The sequence below is a fragment of the Somniosus microcephalus genome, chromosome 12, assembly GCF_052327205.1.
Source record: "Somniosus microcephalus isolate GS21.2 chromosome 12, FLI_Smic_1.0, whole genome shotgun sequence".
NCBI classification, from domain to species: Eukaryota; Metazoa; Chordata; class Chondrichthyes; order Squaliformes; family Somniosidae; genus Somniosus; species Somniosus microcephalus.
In genome coordinates, this window is record NC_140998.1 from 10,927,723 (window position 1) to 10,945,519 (window position 17,797).

The window sequence follows — 17,797 nt, forward strand, 5'->3', positions numbered from 1 at the left end:
GTAACACACTGATATACCCCACACCCCTCACTGTAACACTCTCTGATATACCCCACACCCCTCACTGTATCACTCTGGTATACCCCACACCCCTCACTGTAACACTATGGTATACCCCACACCCCTCACTGTAACACTCTGATATACCCCACACCCCTCACTGTATCACTCTGGTATACACCACACCCCTCACTGTAACACTATGGTATTCCCCTCACTGTAACACTGATATAGAATCATGGAAAGTTATGACACAGAAGGAGGCCCTTTGGCCCATTGTGTCTGAGCCGGCCGAAAAAGAGCTATCCCAGCCTAATCCCACTTTCCAGCTCCTGGCCTTGTCGGTTACGGCACTTCAAGTGCACATCCAAGCACTTTTTAAATGTGATGAGGGTTTCTGTCTCTACCCCCCATTCAGGCAGTTACAGTGTTACAGTGAAGGGTGTGGGTCTTTCCTATTCAAATTCAAATTCAAATTCAAATGCTTTATTGGCATGAAAGTTTACAGAGAACCATATTGCCAAAGCTTACATAGCAAAAAGGTACATTTTCAACATTTTGTAGGTGTCAATCGATTTGACATTTGTTGGGTACATACAATATTACTTTTAAACAATATTAATTTTAAACAGTCTTTGTACTTCATTTGGTACGTTCAATATTAATTTTAAACAGTCTTAATTTTAAACAGTCCTCAGGTTGTGACATGTTGTTACATATTTGGCCCCAAGGTATGGTCTGTCTCCTTCTCCCAGGACTAATCTCAATTTTGACAGGTCATCCAATTCCTTGAAATCTGGGGTTGTTTGGCTTAGCTTGTTGAATAATATGTTTCTTGATGTGTTGAATTTTTCGCATTTTAGGAGGAAATGCATTTCTGTTTCAACCTCGCCGGCCAGACATTGATCGCATATTCTATTCTCTCTAGGCTGCCAGGATTTCTTGTATCTGCCTTTTTCAATTTCCAGTTGGTGGTCGCTTAGTCTGTACCTGGTGAGGGTCTGTCTCTGTTTTGTGTCTCTGATGGTCGTGAGGTAGTCTGCCTCCTAGGCCCCTCATAATTATATACAACTCAATTAAATCTCCCTTCAGCCTCTTCTGTTCCAAAGAAAACAACCCCAGCCTCTCCAATCTTTCCCCATAGCCAAAATTCCCCAACCCAGGCAACATCCTTGTAAATCTCCTCCGCACCCTCTCCAGTGCAGTCACATCTTTCCTGTAATGTGGTGACCAGAACTGCACGCAGTACTCTAGCTGAGGCCTAACTAGTGTTTTATACAGTTCAAGTATAACCCCCCTGCTCTTATATTCTATGCCTCGGCTAATAAAGGAAAGTATCCTGTATGTCTTCTTAACCACCTTATCTACCTGTCCTGCTACCTTCAGGGATCTGTGGACATGCACTCCAAGGTCCCTCTGTTCCTCTACACTTTGCAGTGTTTAATGTGTATTCCCTTGCCTAGTTAGCCCTCCCCAAATGCATTACCTCACACTTCTCCGGATTGAATGCCATTTGCCACTGTTCTGCCCACCTGACCAGTCCATTGCTATCTTCCTGCAGGCTACAGCTTTCTGCCTCACTATCAACCACACGGCCAATTTTTGTATCATCTGCAAACTTTTTAATGTTGCCCCTACATTGAAGTCTAAATCATTGATATACACCACAAAAAGCAAGGGACCTAGTACTGAGCCCTGCGGAACCCCACTGGAAACAGCCTTCCAGTCACAAAAACACCCATCGACCATTACCCTCTGCTTCCTGCCACTGAGCCAATTATGGATCCAACTTGACACTTTCCCTTGGATCCCATGGGCTTTTACTTTTCTGACCAGTCTGCCAAGTGTGACCTTGTCAAAAGCCTTGCTGATATATCAGGTAATAGTCCTGACCAATATTTCTCCCTCAATCAACATCAATAAAACAGATTATCTGGTCATTATCACATTGCTGCTTATGGGAGCTTGCTGTGTGCAAATTGGCTACCGCGTTTCCTACATTAGAGCAGTGACTCCACTTCAAAAAATACTTCATTGGCTGTAAAGCACTTTGGTGGTGGTGAAAGGCGCTATATAAATGCAAGTTTTTTTGTTGCAAAAATCCATGTTGGCTACATCAAACACACTACCCTCATCGACCCTCCTTGTTACCTCCTCAAAAAATTCAATCATGTCAGTCAGACACGACCTTCCCTTAACAAATCCATGCTGACTGTCCCACACTCTCACAATAATACTCTGACATACCTCAACCCCTTACTTTAACACTGATATATCCCACACTCTCACGGTAATACTTTGATATATCTCAATATACCACCACCTCCAAGTTCCCCTCCAAGTCATACACCATCTGACTTAGAAGTATATCACCGATCCTTCATCGTCGCTGGGTCAAAATCCTGGAACTCCCTCCCTAACAACACTGTGGGAGCACCTTCACCACACGGACTGCAGCGGTTCAAGAAGGCGGCTCACCACCACCTTCTCAAGGGCAATTAGGGATGGGCAATAAATGCTGGCCTTGCCAGCGACGCCCACATCCCATAAAACGAATTTTTAAAAAATGCCTTACTGTAACACTGATATGCTTACACTCCTTGTTATAAACACTGAAACACCCCACACTGCAGCACCTCCCAAACCTGCGATCTCCACCACCTAGAAGGACAAGGGCGGCAGAAGTATGGGAACAGCAGCACCTCCAAGCTCCCTTCCAAATCGCACACCATCGTGACCTGAACATATAATCGGCTGTACCTTCATCGCCGCTGGGTCAAAATCCTGGCACTCCCTCTCTGACAGCACTGTGGGAGCACCTTCACCACACGGACTGCAGCGGTTCAAGAAGGCGGCTCACCACCACCTTCTCAAGGGCAATTAGGGACGGACAATAAATGCCGGCCTTGCCCGCGACGCCCACGTCCCAAGAATGATTTTTTTAAAAGCACCCCTCACAGTAGGTTTACACGTTACACAGAGGATGGTGAAGCTATGAAACTGCCGTGCAGGTGGACTCTGTTAGCAAGTTCAAGCAGCAACTGGATGGATACTTGCCGGAAAAAAGATAGAGAAGAGAGAGAGAGAGCGCATTGAAAGAAAGAAAGAACCTTTCATTTACACAGCCCCTTATCAGGCCTTCACAAAGCACTTCACAGCCAATTAATACCTTTTGAAGTGTAGTCCCTGATATGTGGGAAACATGTCAGTCAATTTGTACACAGCAAGCTCCCACTGACAGCAGAGAGAGAAATGATCAGTTCATTATTTTTTTGTGGTATTGGTTGAGGGATAAATGTTGGCCAGGACACCGGGGAGAACTCCCCAGCTCCTTTTCCATTAGTGGCTGTGGGATATTTTACATCTACCTGAGAGGGCAGATGGTTGAATATCTCATCCACAAGATGGCAGCTCCAACACTGGGAGTGTCAGCCTAGATTCTGTGCTCAAATCTCTGGAGTAGGGCTTGAACCCAGGACTTTCTGACTTGGAGGCGAGGGTGCTACCACTCCAGCTGATGCAATGCTGGAGTATTTTTCTGAAGTTTGAGACCAATCAGTTGGATCAAAATGATCTCTTCGGGGCCTGTTCATTCCTTACAGATCTCGCAATCGGTTATTTTACAGGCGCTCCCCTCTGAGCCTGGTGGCCATTCCCTTTCCTCGCCGCTGCCTTGTGCATGTGATGTAGAGAGAGTGAACCAGACACAACACAATGATTGCTCTGTGGCCACATTAGGCCACAGGCTGCGATCCTGAAGTCATGCTTCTTTCTTTCTTTCATGTTAAATTGTTTAGAAAACAGCTTCACTTCTGTCACTTCCCTTCATGCCATGTGAGACCCATGAGAAAGATTTCCTTTCAAGGTTTTTGCTGTGGCTCAGACACCAGGGTATGGAGAATCCTTGTGTTGATGTACAGCAGGGCCTCCTCACAGTGAAACATCTCAATGTGTTTAACGCCATGAAGTGCAGTGACTATTGAGATGTAAGCATAGGATTTGTTGAATGCAGTGAGGGGTGTGGGTATATCAGTGTTACAGTGAGGGGTGTGGGGTATATCAGTGTTACAGTGAGGGGTGTAGGGTATATCAGAGTGTTAGTGAGGGGTGTGGGGTATATCAGAGAGTGTTACAGTGAGGGGTGTGGGGTATATCAGAGAGTGTTACAGTGAGGGGTGTGGGGGAAACATAGAAACATAGAAGATAGGAGCAGGAGTAGGCCATTCGGCCCCTCGAGCCTGCTCCGCCATTAAATGAGATCATGGCTGATCATCCAAACTCAGTACCCTGTCCCTGCCTTCTCCCCATATCCCTTGATCCTTTTAGCCTTAAGAAATATATCTCACTCCTTCTTGAATATATTTAATGAATTGGCCTCAACTGCCTTCTGTGGTAGAGAATTCCACAGGTTCACCACTCGCTGGGTGAAGAAATTCCTCCTCATCTCAGTCCTAAATGGCTTACCCCTTATCTTTAGACTGTTACCCCTGGTTTTGGGCTCCCCCGCCATTGGGAACATCCTTCCTGCATCTAGTCTGTCTAGTCCTGTTAGAATTTTATAAGTTTCAATGAGATCCCCTCTCATTCTTCTAAACTCCAGCGAGTATAAGCCCAATCGACCCAATCTCTCCTCATACGTCATTCCTGCCATCCCAGGTATCAGAGTGGTGAATCTTTGCTGCACTCCCTCCATGGCAAGAACATCCTTCCTCAGATAAGGCGACCAAAACTGCACACAATACTCGGTGTGGTCTCACCAAGGCCCCGTACAACTGCAGCAAGACATCCTTGTTCCTGTACTCGAATCCTCTCGCTACGAAGGCCAACATACCATTAGCCTTCTTAACTGCCTGCTGCACCTGCATGCTTACCTTCAGCGACTGGTGCACAAGGACACCCAGGTCTCGTTGCACTTCCCCTTCTCCCAATCTATTGCCATTCAGATAATAATCTGCCTTCCTGTTTTTGCCACCAAAGTGATTAACCTCGCATTTATCCACATTATACTGCATCTGACATACATCTGCCCAATCATACTGGAGTTTCTCGGCATCCTCCTCACAGCACACACGCCCAACTAAGGTTTGTGTCGTCTGCAAACTTGGAGATATTACATCTAGTTCCCTCGTCTAGATCATTAATATATTGTGAATAGCTGGGGTCCTGGCACCGATCCCTGCGGTACCCCACTAGTCACTGCTTGCCACTCGGAAAAAGAGCCGTTTATTCCAACTCTTTGCTTCCTGTCTACCAACCAGTTCTCCATCCAAGTCAGTACCTTTCCCCCAATCCCATGTGCTTTAACTTTACACGCTAATCTCTTATGTGGGACCTTATCGAAAGCCTTCTGGAAGTCCAAATATACCACATCCACTGGTTCTCCCTTATCTATTCTACCAGTTACATCCTCAAAAAATTAGTCAAGATTAGTCAAGCACGATTTACCTTTTGTAAATCCATGTTGACTTTGCCCAATCCTGTCACTGTTTTCCAAGTGCTCTGCTATTACAGCTTTTATAATGGACTCTAGCATTTTCCCCACTATCAATGTCAGGCTTACCGGCCTATAATTCCCCGTTTTCTCTCTACCACCTTTTTTGAATAGTGGGGTAACATTAGCTATCCTCCAATCCATGGGAACTGTTCCAGAATCTATAGAATATATCAGAGAGTGTTACAGTGAGGAGTGTGGGGTCTATCAGAGTGTTACTGACTCATTGGAACACAAGCTCCGAGAGCCTCCTGATATATCGCTGGCTAATTCGGACATTGTGCAGCCTGCTTTGTTTGTGGCGAGACCCTGCCTTTTGTGTGTCAGCTGTGGCTCAGTGGGCAACACTCTCGCCTCTGAGTCAGAAGGTTAACCAAAAGTACTTCATTGGCTGTAAAGCGCTTTGAGATGTCCGGTGGTCGTGAAAGGTGCTATATAAATGCAAGTCTTTCTTTTATACTGAGGAATGTGCATATTATAAAGGGGGACTGTGAAGCAGTTTTAAATCCAGGCAATGGTGCAGGTGGGCTGCCCATCGGTACTTCATTATCAGCATCCGAGCAATGCGTTTCACCCTTTGATTCTTCCTTGAATTGAGAGCATTTCATTTTGTTCAGTACATGCTGCAATCCCACCCCCATTCTCGACCTACACTCACCCCCACCCCACCTCCTCCATCTCGCCCTCCCCTCAGTTGTGTTGGCAATTGCTTGCAGCCTACACCAGATGTTTATGAAGCCTCCCTGCCCACACACCAGGAGAGTTGCAGTGGCAGCGAGTAATGGACACCGGAGCTCAGGGGAGTAATGAACCCGGCGTGTGGGCGGGGAAGCTTCATAAACACCTGGTGTAGGACGCAATTAATAACCTAATGGTCTCGCGTTTGCTGCTGCGGGGTTTTTTTTCTGGTAACAGGCCCGGGTTAACGGCCGCCATCGTGGAAAAGGAGGATGGGAAGGTTCACTGTGCGGCCATCTTGGTGCAGGAACAATGAGTGGGTGGGCCTCAGGGCTCCTGTTCCCAACCAGATCCCAGTGCCCGGGAGTGAAAATCATTGGTGGATTGGGCGTCACGTGTGTGTGTCCAGCTGCGGGTTTGATCGTCAGCGACATGCTTGGGTTACCCAGGGTTTATAGGTGTAGCCAGCTTGGGCTAGGACCCAGGAAAAGAAAGAAAGACTTGCATTTATGTAGCGCCTTTCACGACCATTGGACGTGTCAAAGCGCTTTACAGCCAATGGAGTACTTTTTGAAGTGTAGTCACTGTTGTATTGTAGGGAAACACGGCAGCCAATTTGTGCACAGCAAGCTCCCAGAAACAGCAATCTGATAATGACCAGAAAATCTGTTTGTGATGTTGATTGAGGGATCAATATTGGCCAGGACACCAGGGAGAACTCCCCTGCTCTTCTTCAAAATAATTCCATGGGATCTTTTATGTCCACCTGAGAGGGCAGACAGGGCCTCAGTTTGACGTCTCATCAGAAAGACGGCACCTCTGGCAGTGCAGCGCTCCCTCAGCACTGCACTGGAGTGTCCACCTAGGTTTTTGTGCTCAAGTCTCTAGAGCGGGACTTGAACCCACAACCTTCTGACTCGGAGGCGAGGGTTGTTTTTTAATTCGTTCATGGGCGCGCTGGGTGTCGCTGGCAAGGCCAGCATTTATTGCCCATCCCTAGGTGCCACGGCTGACTACCAAAGAAAGAATGGATAGAATGTTCTGAATTTCTATCCTGTACTCACAGTGATGGCTTTGGTAAACTGAGAGATTACAGCTATCGGGAAAGATTGAACAGGTTGGGGCTTTTTTCTTCAGAAAAGGAAAGACTTGGAGGAGATCTCGTAGAGGTCTTTATAATTATGAATGGGTTGGACAGGGTAGATGTGGAGAGAATGTTTTCACTTGTGGGAGAATCCAAAATGAGGGGCCATGAATACAAGATAGTCACTAATAAATCCAATAGGGAAATAAGGAGAAATTTCTTTACTCAGAGAGTGGTTAGAATGTGGAACTCACTACCACAGGCAGTGGTTGAGGCAAATAGCTTTGAGGTTTTCAAAAGGAAACTAGATGAGTACTTGAGAGATTAGGGATTCGAAACACATGCTGCAAGGCTGAGATGAGGTAGATGGAATGGGAGGAGACTCGTGTGGAGTATGAACTCCAGCACAGACTGGTTGGGCCAAATGGCCTGTTTCTGTGCTGTATATTCTATGTAATTATATGTAATTCTATGCTTAAGTTGACTGGTATTAACAATCCTGGAGAGATTCGGGGAGTTTGTGTGAGGGTCTGTGTAGGTAGTCAGCCCAGTGAGTGCACTCAGCCTCTCTCACCCTCCCTCCCACTCTCTTTCTCTCTTTTTATTCATTTGCGGGATGTGGATGCCACCGGCAAGGCCAACATTTATTCTCCATCCCTACTTTGCCCTCGAGAAGGTGGTGAGCTGCCTTCTTGAATACAACTGAGTGGCTCGCAAGGCCATTTCAGAGGGCAGTTAAGAGTCGACCGCATTGCTATGGGTCTGGAGTCACATATCAGCCAGACCGGGTAAGGACGGCAGATTTCCTTCCCTGAAGGGCATTAGTGAATCAGATGGGTTTTTATGACAATCCGGTAGTTTCATGGTCACCATTACTGATACTAGCTTTTTATTCCAGATTTTTACTTAATTAACTGAATTTAAATTCCCCAGATGCCGTGGTGGGATTTGAACTCACGTCTCCGGATCATTAGTCCAGGCCTCTGGATGACTGGTCCGGAAACGTAACCACTATCCTCGAGTGAAGGGTTGTACGTAGTGGGTTGTGGCAGAAATTTTTTAGATGGATCAAAAGCTCCTGGTCGAATTGACAGTCTTTTTTAAGGAAAAAATACAGAGTAGGAGACACTTTCTGTTGTCTGATGGACAGAAGGTGCCTCGGCTATACTAATGTAAGGAAGGACGTCAAGGCCTTGGAGAGGGTGCAGAGGAGATTGACCAGAATGATTCCAGGGATGAGGGACTTCAGTTATGTGGAGAGACTGGAGAAGCTGGGGTTGTTCTCCTCAGAGGCGGGTGGTGTTTCAATACTCCATTGTGCGTGAGCTTAGGAAGTGAAAGTCAGCAGGCTGTTTGGCTGTGAGAGGCATCACCGCCATGTCTTATCCAGCCACCTGATGCCTACACACATTTCCAGTAAATCTTTTCCGCACCCTCTCCAAGGCCTTGACACCCTTCCTAAAGTGTGGTGCCCAGAATTGGACACAATTCCCCGGCTGGGGCCTAACCAGTGTTTTATAAAGGTTTAGCCTAACTTCCTTGCTTTTGTACTCTATGCCTCTGTTTATAAAACCAAGGAATCCTATAAGAGTTTTTAACAGCCTTCTCAACTTGTCCTGCCACCTTCAAAGATTTATGTACATACACCCCCGGGTGTCTCTGTTCCTGCACCCCCTTCAAAATGTACCATTTAGGGTATATCAGAGATCAGTGACCTACCAGAGGAAATTAAACTGCATGTACCGTAAATTGTAGTTAAAGGTGCAACTCATACATGAGAGAGTACGGTATCAGTGATGTACTACGCAAAGCGATGGATTCTTCGCACATCCAGAGGTAACCTTGCAGTTGCAAAAGTTAAATCACGTTTTCACGCATAAACGAGTTTTCGGTGAAACTATTTGGAGAAGGCTTTGGTGGGCATGGGAGGGAACGCTGACTCGAGCTAAATATAGACTGTGCTACCACTGTCCAAATAAAGACACACGCGGCTATGCAGCAAACTGCACCTTTTTTAGTGTCTGCCCGTCAGCATTTTGGCAAACTGGTGATTCTTGTTCTGGGGCTGGTCATGCTGTGTGAAAGTAGAGCAGATTCCAGACTGGCAGCTTGTGGGCCTCGCTGGAATTATTTATATCAATTCATCATCACTGATTTATTTCAATTCAACCAACAAAATAAACCCTGTAATTTCTGCATCCTCTCCCTCTTCCCTTCCCCCTCCTCTTCCTACATTACCACAGTGACTCCACTTCAAAAGTACTTCATTGGCTGTAAAGCGCGTTGAGACATCCGGTGTTCGTGAAAGGCGCTATATAAATGCAAGTCTTTCTTTCTTTTCCCCCTTTCTCCTCCTCCTCTCCCCTCCCCCTCTCCCCTCCCCCTCTCCCTCTCCCTCTCCCTCTCCCTCTCCCTCTCCCTCTCTCTCTCCCTCTCTCTCTCTCCCCCTCTCTCCCATTCTCCTTCCTCCTCCTCCCATTCTCCCTCCCCCTCCCCCACCTCCTCCCTCCCCTCTCTCCCCTCCTCTCTCCCTCTTCCCCCTCCCTCTCACTCTCTGTCCTCTTCTCCTCCTCCCTCTCTCCTCTCTCCTACTCCCCCTCTCCCACTCCCCTTCTCCTCCCCCGTTCTCTCCTATCCTGATGATACGAACCTTTGCGAGAGGCGGGTGGCGTTTCAATACTCCATTGTGCATGAGCTTAGACAGTGAATGTCAGCAGGCTGTTTGGCTGTGAGAGGCATCACCGACATGTCTTATCCAGCCACCTGATGTCTGCACACATTCACATTGCAGCACAGTATCTACCAGGAACTGGGAACCCTGGCTGATTATTTTAGTCTCGCTAGCCCAGGGCCTGCTGAGGGTAATTGCAGTGCTCCCACTGTTTCCCCAGGCACAGACTAGGGACTGAACCTGGGACCTTGCTAAAGACTAAGTGAGAATGTCAAAGTTCATTTAAACTTGTTAGATGGCCCATCGTAAAAGTAGTTATAAAATGTTATCACAGTACGGTAGTGTAGTGGTTATGTTACTGGACTAATAAGGCAGTTGGGAATTTGAATTCAGTTAAAATAATATGGAAATAAAAAGCTGGTGTCAGTAAAAGTGACCATGAAGCTGTTGGATTGTCAAAGGAAACCTGTCTCCTTTACCTGGTCTTGGGTCTATATGTGACTCACTCTTACTACCCTCTGGAGTGGCCCTACAAAGAAAGACTTGCATTTATATAGTGCCTTTCACAACCACCGGATGTCTCAAAGCGCTTCACAGACAAGGAAGAACTTTTTGAAGTGGAGTCACTGTTGTAATGTAGGAAACACGGCAGCCAACCTGTGCACAGCAAGCTCCCACAAACAGCCGTGTGATAATGACCAGATAATCTGTGTGATGTTGGTTGAGGGAGAACTCCCCTGCTCTTCGAAATAGTGGCCATGGGATCTTTTACATTCACCTGAGAGAGCAGACGGGGCCTCAGTTTAACGTCTCATCTGAAAGACGGCACCTCCAACACTGCAGCACTCCCTCAGTACTGCACTGGAGTGTCAGCCTGGAGTGGGACTTGAACCCACAACCTTGTGACTCGGAGGCGAGAGTGCTGCCCACTGAGCCACGCCTGACAAGGGGCTCTTTTCTCTCACACCAGTACAGAAGGCTCACCACCACCTTCTCAGGGCAGCTGGGGATGGGCAATAAATGCCGGCCTTGCCAGTGACACCACCATTTCAATCTGCGTTGGCTATCAACAAATGCTGGAAAACAGTGCCCAACTTTCGCTTGTAATCAGCATTAAACAAAGCGACTTTTCGGGCTCGTGTGCACATCAAGGACATTATTTTCCTCATGTTTTCCCCATCTGTCCTGATGGTGCCGCCCCTGCTGGGAATCACGTGCAGGTTACAGCAGGGTCAGTGACCTATCCACCAATGAGACGACAGTCCCAAGAAGAACCCGTTCCAAACCTCCAGCCCACAAATTCCAAACGGGATAATCCAGTGAGTACGCAATATATGCGCAGATAGGGCTGAGCTGGCTGGGGCAGTGCCCTTGGGCTTGATGTGGCCCACGGGCTGTCGTGTGGCCACCTGGGGTATCGTGTCTCATTAGCCTGAGACGTGTCTCGAGGCGCTTCACCTACACTGCATTACTGTCAAGTGTGGTGATTGGTGTTAATGCAAGTTCATTCCAATAAAAGAGACGATGATGATAAAGTGTTAATCTGCTCACATTGAATAAAAAAAAGACTTGCATTTCTATAGCGCCTTTCACAACCTCAGGATGTCCCAAAGCGCTTTACAGCCAATGAAGTACTTTTAAAGTGTTGTCACTGTTGTAATGTAGGAAACATGGCTGCCAATTTGCGCACAGCAAGCTCCCATAGTAAAACATCCCAAAGTCCTTCACAGGAACGTAATCAGACAAATACTGACACCGAGCCAAAGATGGAGACATTAGGGCAGGTCAAAGAGGTAGGTATTAAGCAGAAAAGTAAAATACTGCGGATGCTGGAAATCTGTTTTTATTTGATGTATTAAGAAGGGTTGAAGGAGGAGAGAGAGAGGTGGCGAGGTTTCGGGAGGGAATTCCAGAGCTTAGGGCCTAGGCAGATGAAGGCACAGCCGCCAATGGTGGGGTGAAGGAAGTGGAAGATGAACAAGGGACCAGAATTGGAGGAGCGCAGAGTTCTCTGAGGCTTGTCGGAGGTTATAGAGATAGGGAGGAGCGAGGCCGTGGAGGGATTTGAGCACGAGGATGAGAATTAAAAAATTGTTACAGTTGATACCGTACTTGGAGGCAAAGCTAATAATGGGAGGGATAGTGTAATTAATACCTTTTGTTTCTCCTTTCTATTTCAGTGTCTCGATCCTGATCTTCAATACCACACAGGAGTCCTTTGTCCTGGTCAAGCAGTTCCGTCCAGGTAATCTCCTCTGCTGAACGTGGACATTGCTGTGTGGAAGGATGTGACCCAAGCTTTTGGAATCCAAGTTGGAATGAGCGGGGTGGCTGTGGAGGTGTCCCTTGTGTCGAGACTCAGGGACATGGATATAAACTCAAGCTAAGTGCAAGTGGTATGTACCCCGGTGGTTCAGTGGGTTTAGTCACCACCTGTGGGTCACGGCAACACCCATCGAGGCCAAGAGGTTTGTCAGAGCTATTGATGTGTGGCCTTTGGTTGAGAACAGGGTCAGGCTCGGCTGTGATTCCCACCACAGTCGAATAGCCCTCCAACACTCAGTGCCCACGTTAATAAAGGCTATTTGGGCAAAGTACCAGAGGGTGACCAGCACCTGTGAAACTGTACCCCAAGCAGGTGTCAGGATAGAAGGGTGAACCAGGAAACTAGTCTAGGAGCTCCTCTTTGACTTGTGGATGGCAGCTTGGCTCAGCTGGTAAGCCACTTGTCTCTGGGTCAGAAGGTCATGGTTTCAAGCCCCACTCCAGGGCTTGATGCACATAATCTAGTCCAACTCTCTAGTGCAGTATTGAAGGAGTACTGCACTTTTCAAAGATACATTAAACCGAGGCTCAGTCCGCCTGTTGCGCTGGTTCAAGTGGACATAAAAGATCCCGTGGCGTTATTCAAAGAAGAGTAGGGTGTCCTGCTGGTATAACAACAGAAAACGCTGGAAAAACTCAGCAGGCCAGGCAACATCCGTGGAGAGAGAAACAGAGTTAACATTTCTGGTCGAAACCCTTCGTCAGGACTGAGAAAAAAGCAGGAAATGAAACAGATTAAGAAGCAAGTTTGGGGGCAGGGAAATGGGGGAGGGGATGAAACTGGTGTCCTGACCAACAGATTGACTGGTCATTCATCTTATTTTTTTTTTTTTGTGTGATCTTGCTGTGCACAAATTGCCTGTTTTGTTTGCCTACAAAACGACAGTGATTCATTGGCTGTGGAGCGCTTTGGGAAGTCCTGAGGATGTGATAGAGTACTATATAAATGCAAGATCTTTGTTTAATGGGTGAACGTGTCAGCCTTGGCTCAGTGGTAGCACTCTTGCATCTGAACATGATCCAGGCTGACACTCCATGTCAGTGCTGAGGGAGTGGTGCACTGTTGGAGATGCCGACTTTCAGATGAGATGTTAAACCGAGGCCCCGCCTGCCCTCTCAGATGAATGTAAAAGATCCCATGGCCACTATTGCCATCTTTTGTTTCTTAACTTGTCCCATTACCATCTCCTTTTGCCTTGCACCATCTCTTAATCGCTCAATGTCTCTTAATCTCTCCTGCATCCCACCCTATCACAGACCTTCCCTTTTGTCTTTCCTCCCCTCCCCCCTTTCCCTGCCCCTGCACTTGCTTAAAAACCGGTTCCATCTCCAGCTTTTTCCAGTTCTGACGAAGGGTCATCGACCTGAAACGTTAACTCTGTTCCTCTTTCCACAGATGCTGCCTGACCCGCTGAGTATTTCCAACATTTTCTGTTTTTACTTCAAAAGTACTTCATTGGCTGTAAAGCGCTTTGGGATGACCTGAGGTTGTGAAAGGGGCTATATAAATGCAAGTCTTTCTTTAAATTACTGAGCTGTGTAATAGTGAATCACACCAGATCAGATAATCTCAGCTAGTTGAGGTATTACGGTCGGTCGACGGGTGGGGAAAAGTTAGATTCAGCCAGGCTTTGCGGTTGGCGTTACTATTCAGTGAGCCCTGCTGGAAGGTGCTTGGGCGCCGGGTGAGGATAGGTTTGGACTCTGCGACGATCTTACATGGTTGAGGTGTCAGAATGCAGTCAGCACCTGTGCAACTGCACCCCAACAAACGGGGAACATTTTCAGGAGAAAATCGAGCGGGGAATGTAAAACAGAAGGAGGAACAACCATTGAAGTATTTAAGGGGAAGCACATGAGGGAGAAAGGAATCGAAGGATATGCTGATAGGGTGAGATGAAGAGTGGGTGGGAGGAGGCTCGTGCGGAGCATAAACACCGGCACGGACCAGTTGGGCCGAATGGCCTGTTTCTGTGTTGTAAATTCTATGTAACAACCAGATAAGATGCGGTGGATTGTACCATGCTTAGAGCCAGGGTCGGTGTGGTGTCTCTTTGAAGAAAAGCAGAGAAGGTTAAGAGGAGATTTGATAGTTGTTCAATATCATGAAGAGTCTTGGTAGAGTAAATAAGGAGAAACTGTTTCCAGTGGCAGAAAGGTCGAGAATCAGAGGACACAGATTTACGGTGATTGGCAAAAGAACCAGAGGTGACTTGAGGAAACACTTTTTTTTACTCAAAGTTGTTATGATGCAGAATGTGCATTCCAGCTGATTATTCTTGAATCCCTGATGATATCACACATATATAGCAATTCAAAGGAAGCAGATTCAATAATAACTTTCTAAAAAGAATTGGATATATACTTCAAGGGAAAAAAACTTACAGGGCTATGGGGAAGAGTCAGGGGAGTGGGACTAATTGGATCGCTCTTTCAAAGAGCCGGCACAGACACGATGGGCCGAATGGCCTCCTTCTGTGCTGTATGATACTAAGACTGAGGTGACGTGATATGGGTCTTTAAAATAATGAAAGGTATAGATACGGTTAAAGTCAACAAGGTGAACTTGGACAATAAGACGAGGACTAGAGGACACCAATATAAAAACTTTTTTCGCCACAGGACAGCGGATGTTGTCAGGACTGAGAGTTCTTTCGGCACAAGTGCCCTGGGTCTCTCCAAGTGTACCCGGTCGATAGCAGCAGAAGGGAAGCCCACCTCGGGGTCTAGGCCAGGGTGGGGGCCAAGCATTCCCCCGAGGATTTAAAGGTCCTAAGAAACATAAGGACATAAGCAGTAGGAGCAGGAGTCGGTCATTCGGCTCCTCGAGCCTGCTCCGCCATTCAATAAGATCATGGCTGATCTTCTACCTCATCTCCACTTTCCTGCACTATCCCCATACCCTTGATTCCCTTAATATCCAAGAATCTATCGATCTCTGTCTTGAATATACTCATTGACTGAGCTTTCACAGCCCTCTAGAGAATTCCAAAGATTCATTGTGAAATGTACGTGTGTATGTCGGCACCTTTAAAGGAGCTGGCTTGAATTCTCTTGAGAAGGGTGGAGTTGAGAGTTAGAGAGAGATTCGCCTCACTGCCTGATTCTTTTGGGGGGTGTTCTAAGATCGGGTTCTCAGGTAGTGGAAATCTGGCAGAGTCCATGACAGGACTCAGGATGGAGTGGTCTTTGAAGGAGCGAATGGCCCTTTTCTCTCCGGATTTCCTTATGAACAAATAACATCGGCGACTTGCAAACGTGCCAGGACGGGCCTGACGCTGGCTACTCCTGGGAGAGAAGGAACGCAGCGTGCACCATTTGTATATTTTTAGTCATCAGTACTCTGTCTCTGCTGCCCCTGTGTCTCATTCTTTATCCTGCGATCTGAAAAGCTTCTCTTGGCAAAGCATTTAATTGAAAAGCGTTCAAGTGCCTGATTTCACTTCCAACCAAATTCTTTTTTATTTTGGGTTAGCCTTTGCCTCACTATTATGTGTAAACTAGTTTAGTTAAACATACACTGAGATAAATTGCTTTTGATCACTGAAGCATTACTGTAGCCTGCACTGGCGTGTGGCTAATCTCCGGGTTGATCTAATAGCATGCGGAGGCTGGAGTCAGTCTGTTATTTTTCTATTCCTAACCAGTTACAACCTATTGTGATTCCACTGACGGGGCGCGCGGGAGTCTGCAGGACAAATGCCGGATTTCTGAGGCTCCACTCCGTGGGAAAAGGAATCACCTGGTGTAGTGCTGAGCCTGACACCAGCCTTGATATCTGGTTCAGAGCCTTGTTCTCCTTTACAAATCCCTCCATGGCTTCGCTCCACCTTACCCCTACAACCTCTTGCAGACCTACATCCCAAGCCATACCTTTCGATTCCCCCAGAAAGAAAGAAAGAGTTGTATTTATATAGCTCCTTTCACGCCCTCAGGATATGCCAAAGCGCTTTACAGCCAGTGAAGTATTGTTAAAGTGCAGTCACTGTTGCAATGTAGGAAAACGCGACAGCCAATCGGCGCACAGCAAGCTCCCACACAGGAATGAGATAATGACCAGATGATCTGTTTTTAGTGATGTTCGCTAGGGTAAATGTCTGATTTCTGAGAACACTCCTGCTCTTCTTCGAATAGTACCATGGGATCTTTTGTGTCACCTGAGAGGGCAGGCGGGGCTTTGGTTTAACGTCTCATCTGAAAGACGGCACCTCCGACAGTGCAGCACTCCCTCAGCACTGCATTGGGAGAGTCAGGCTAGATTTTGTGCTCAAGTCTCTGCGGTGGGACTTGAACCCACAACCTTCTGACTCAGAGGCGAGAGAGCCAAAGCTGACATGATCTCCTGTGCATCCCCCTTCCCTCCACTTTATCAACTAGGAACAGTGAAACAGCCATTCAACCGTTCAGAGTAAGGAGGCCACGGACTGACAGTGTGCAGCTTGGATTGACGCACTCTGCTGCTCTTGGTCTTGCTGTAGTGAGGTGGCTGACCTCGAGGTCACAGGGTCAGAGAGAAGAACATTCCCTGACGGAGCGACATTCTGGGACTCTTAATAGGGGCCTGCTCAAAAGTGGCAGGTCCCACTCACGGCCCTCCTTGGCTGCACAAGGGAAATCGCTCGCGGTGGGGGGGGAGGGTTAAAGGAGCGAAGGGTTAAAGGGAAAGGGTAAAACAACATGCTGTGTCCTCACATTCTGAAGAATTCAAGTAAATGCAAATATTTCCTCCTTTCACTGTGAGCATGTAAGTCCTCTTTAGTGTAAGTGTAAACTTTATGACAGGCACTGTATAAAGTTGAACTGATGTACTAGACTGGCACCAGGGATGAGGGGCTTCAGTTACCGGGAGAGACTGGAGAAGCTGGGGTTGCTCTCCTTAGAGCAGAGAAGGTTAAGGGGACATTTAATAAAGGTGTTCAAAATTATGAGGGGTTTTGATAGAATACATAGGGAGAAACTGTTTCCAGTGGCAGGCTAACCAGAGGACACAGATTTAGGGTAATTGCCAAACGAACTTAGGGGAGATGAGAATTTTTTTTACGCAGCTAGTTGTGATCTGGAACGCGCTGCCTGAAAGGGAGGTGGAAGCAGATTCAACAGTAACGTTCAAAAGGGGAATTGGGTAAATATTTGAAAAGGGAAAATTTGCAGGGTGGCAATAATTGGATAGCTCTTTCTAAGAACCGGCACAGGTAGGATGGGCCGAACGGCCTCCCTCAGTGCTATTGGATTCTGTGGTAAACTGTTGCTGAGCATTGCAGTCCTTTACTTCCAGCTGTCTACATGTGCGAGTGCGCGAGGCAAGGGATCCTGCCCACAGTAGACACGACGTCCGCAGACTGCGCTCCCCAGTCGCGCGTGGCGACAGAGCTCTTGCCTGCTTCCGCTGGCGTAACGTACGAGCTTTGTGCCGGAATTGTCGACAAGCTGGACCTTTCGCTGCAGGAAATAGCCAAGGAGGAGATTCTGGAGGAATGCGGCTACAATGTGTCGGTGGGAAACTTGCAGAAGATTACCTCGTACAGGTAAGTGCGTTCTGAAGGTAATG

At 47.2% G+C, this 17,797-nt stretch overlaps 1 protein-coding gene across 3 annotated transcripts in view; it reads left to right on the forward strand.

Moving 5' to 3' along the window:
* The window catches only part of nudt14 (nudix (nucleoside diphosphate linked moiety X)-type motif 14), a 160,025-nt gene that overhangs the window by 110,751 nt on the left and 31,477 nt on the right, over window positions 1-17,797 (forward strand). For all 3 annotated transcript variants that reach the window (XM_086002588.1, XM_086002591.1, XM_086002589.1), the window contains 2 exons: window positions 12,105-12,169; window positions 17,525-17,774. In XM_086002588.1, coding sequence (XP_085858714.1) covers window positions 12,105-12,169; window positions 17,525-17,774 — 315 coding nt within the window. The remainder of the gene's footprint in view (window positions 1-12,104; window positions 12,170-17,524; window positions 17,775-17,797) is intronic.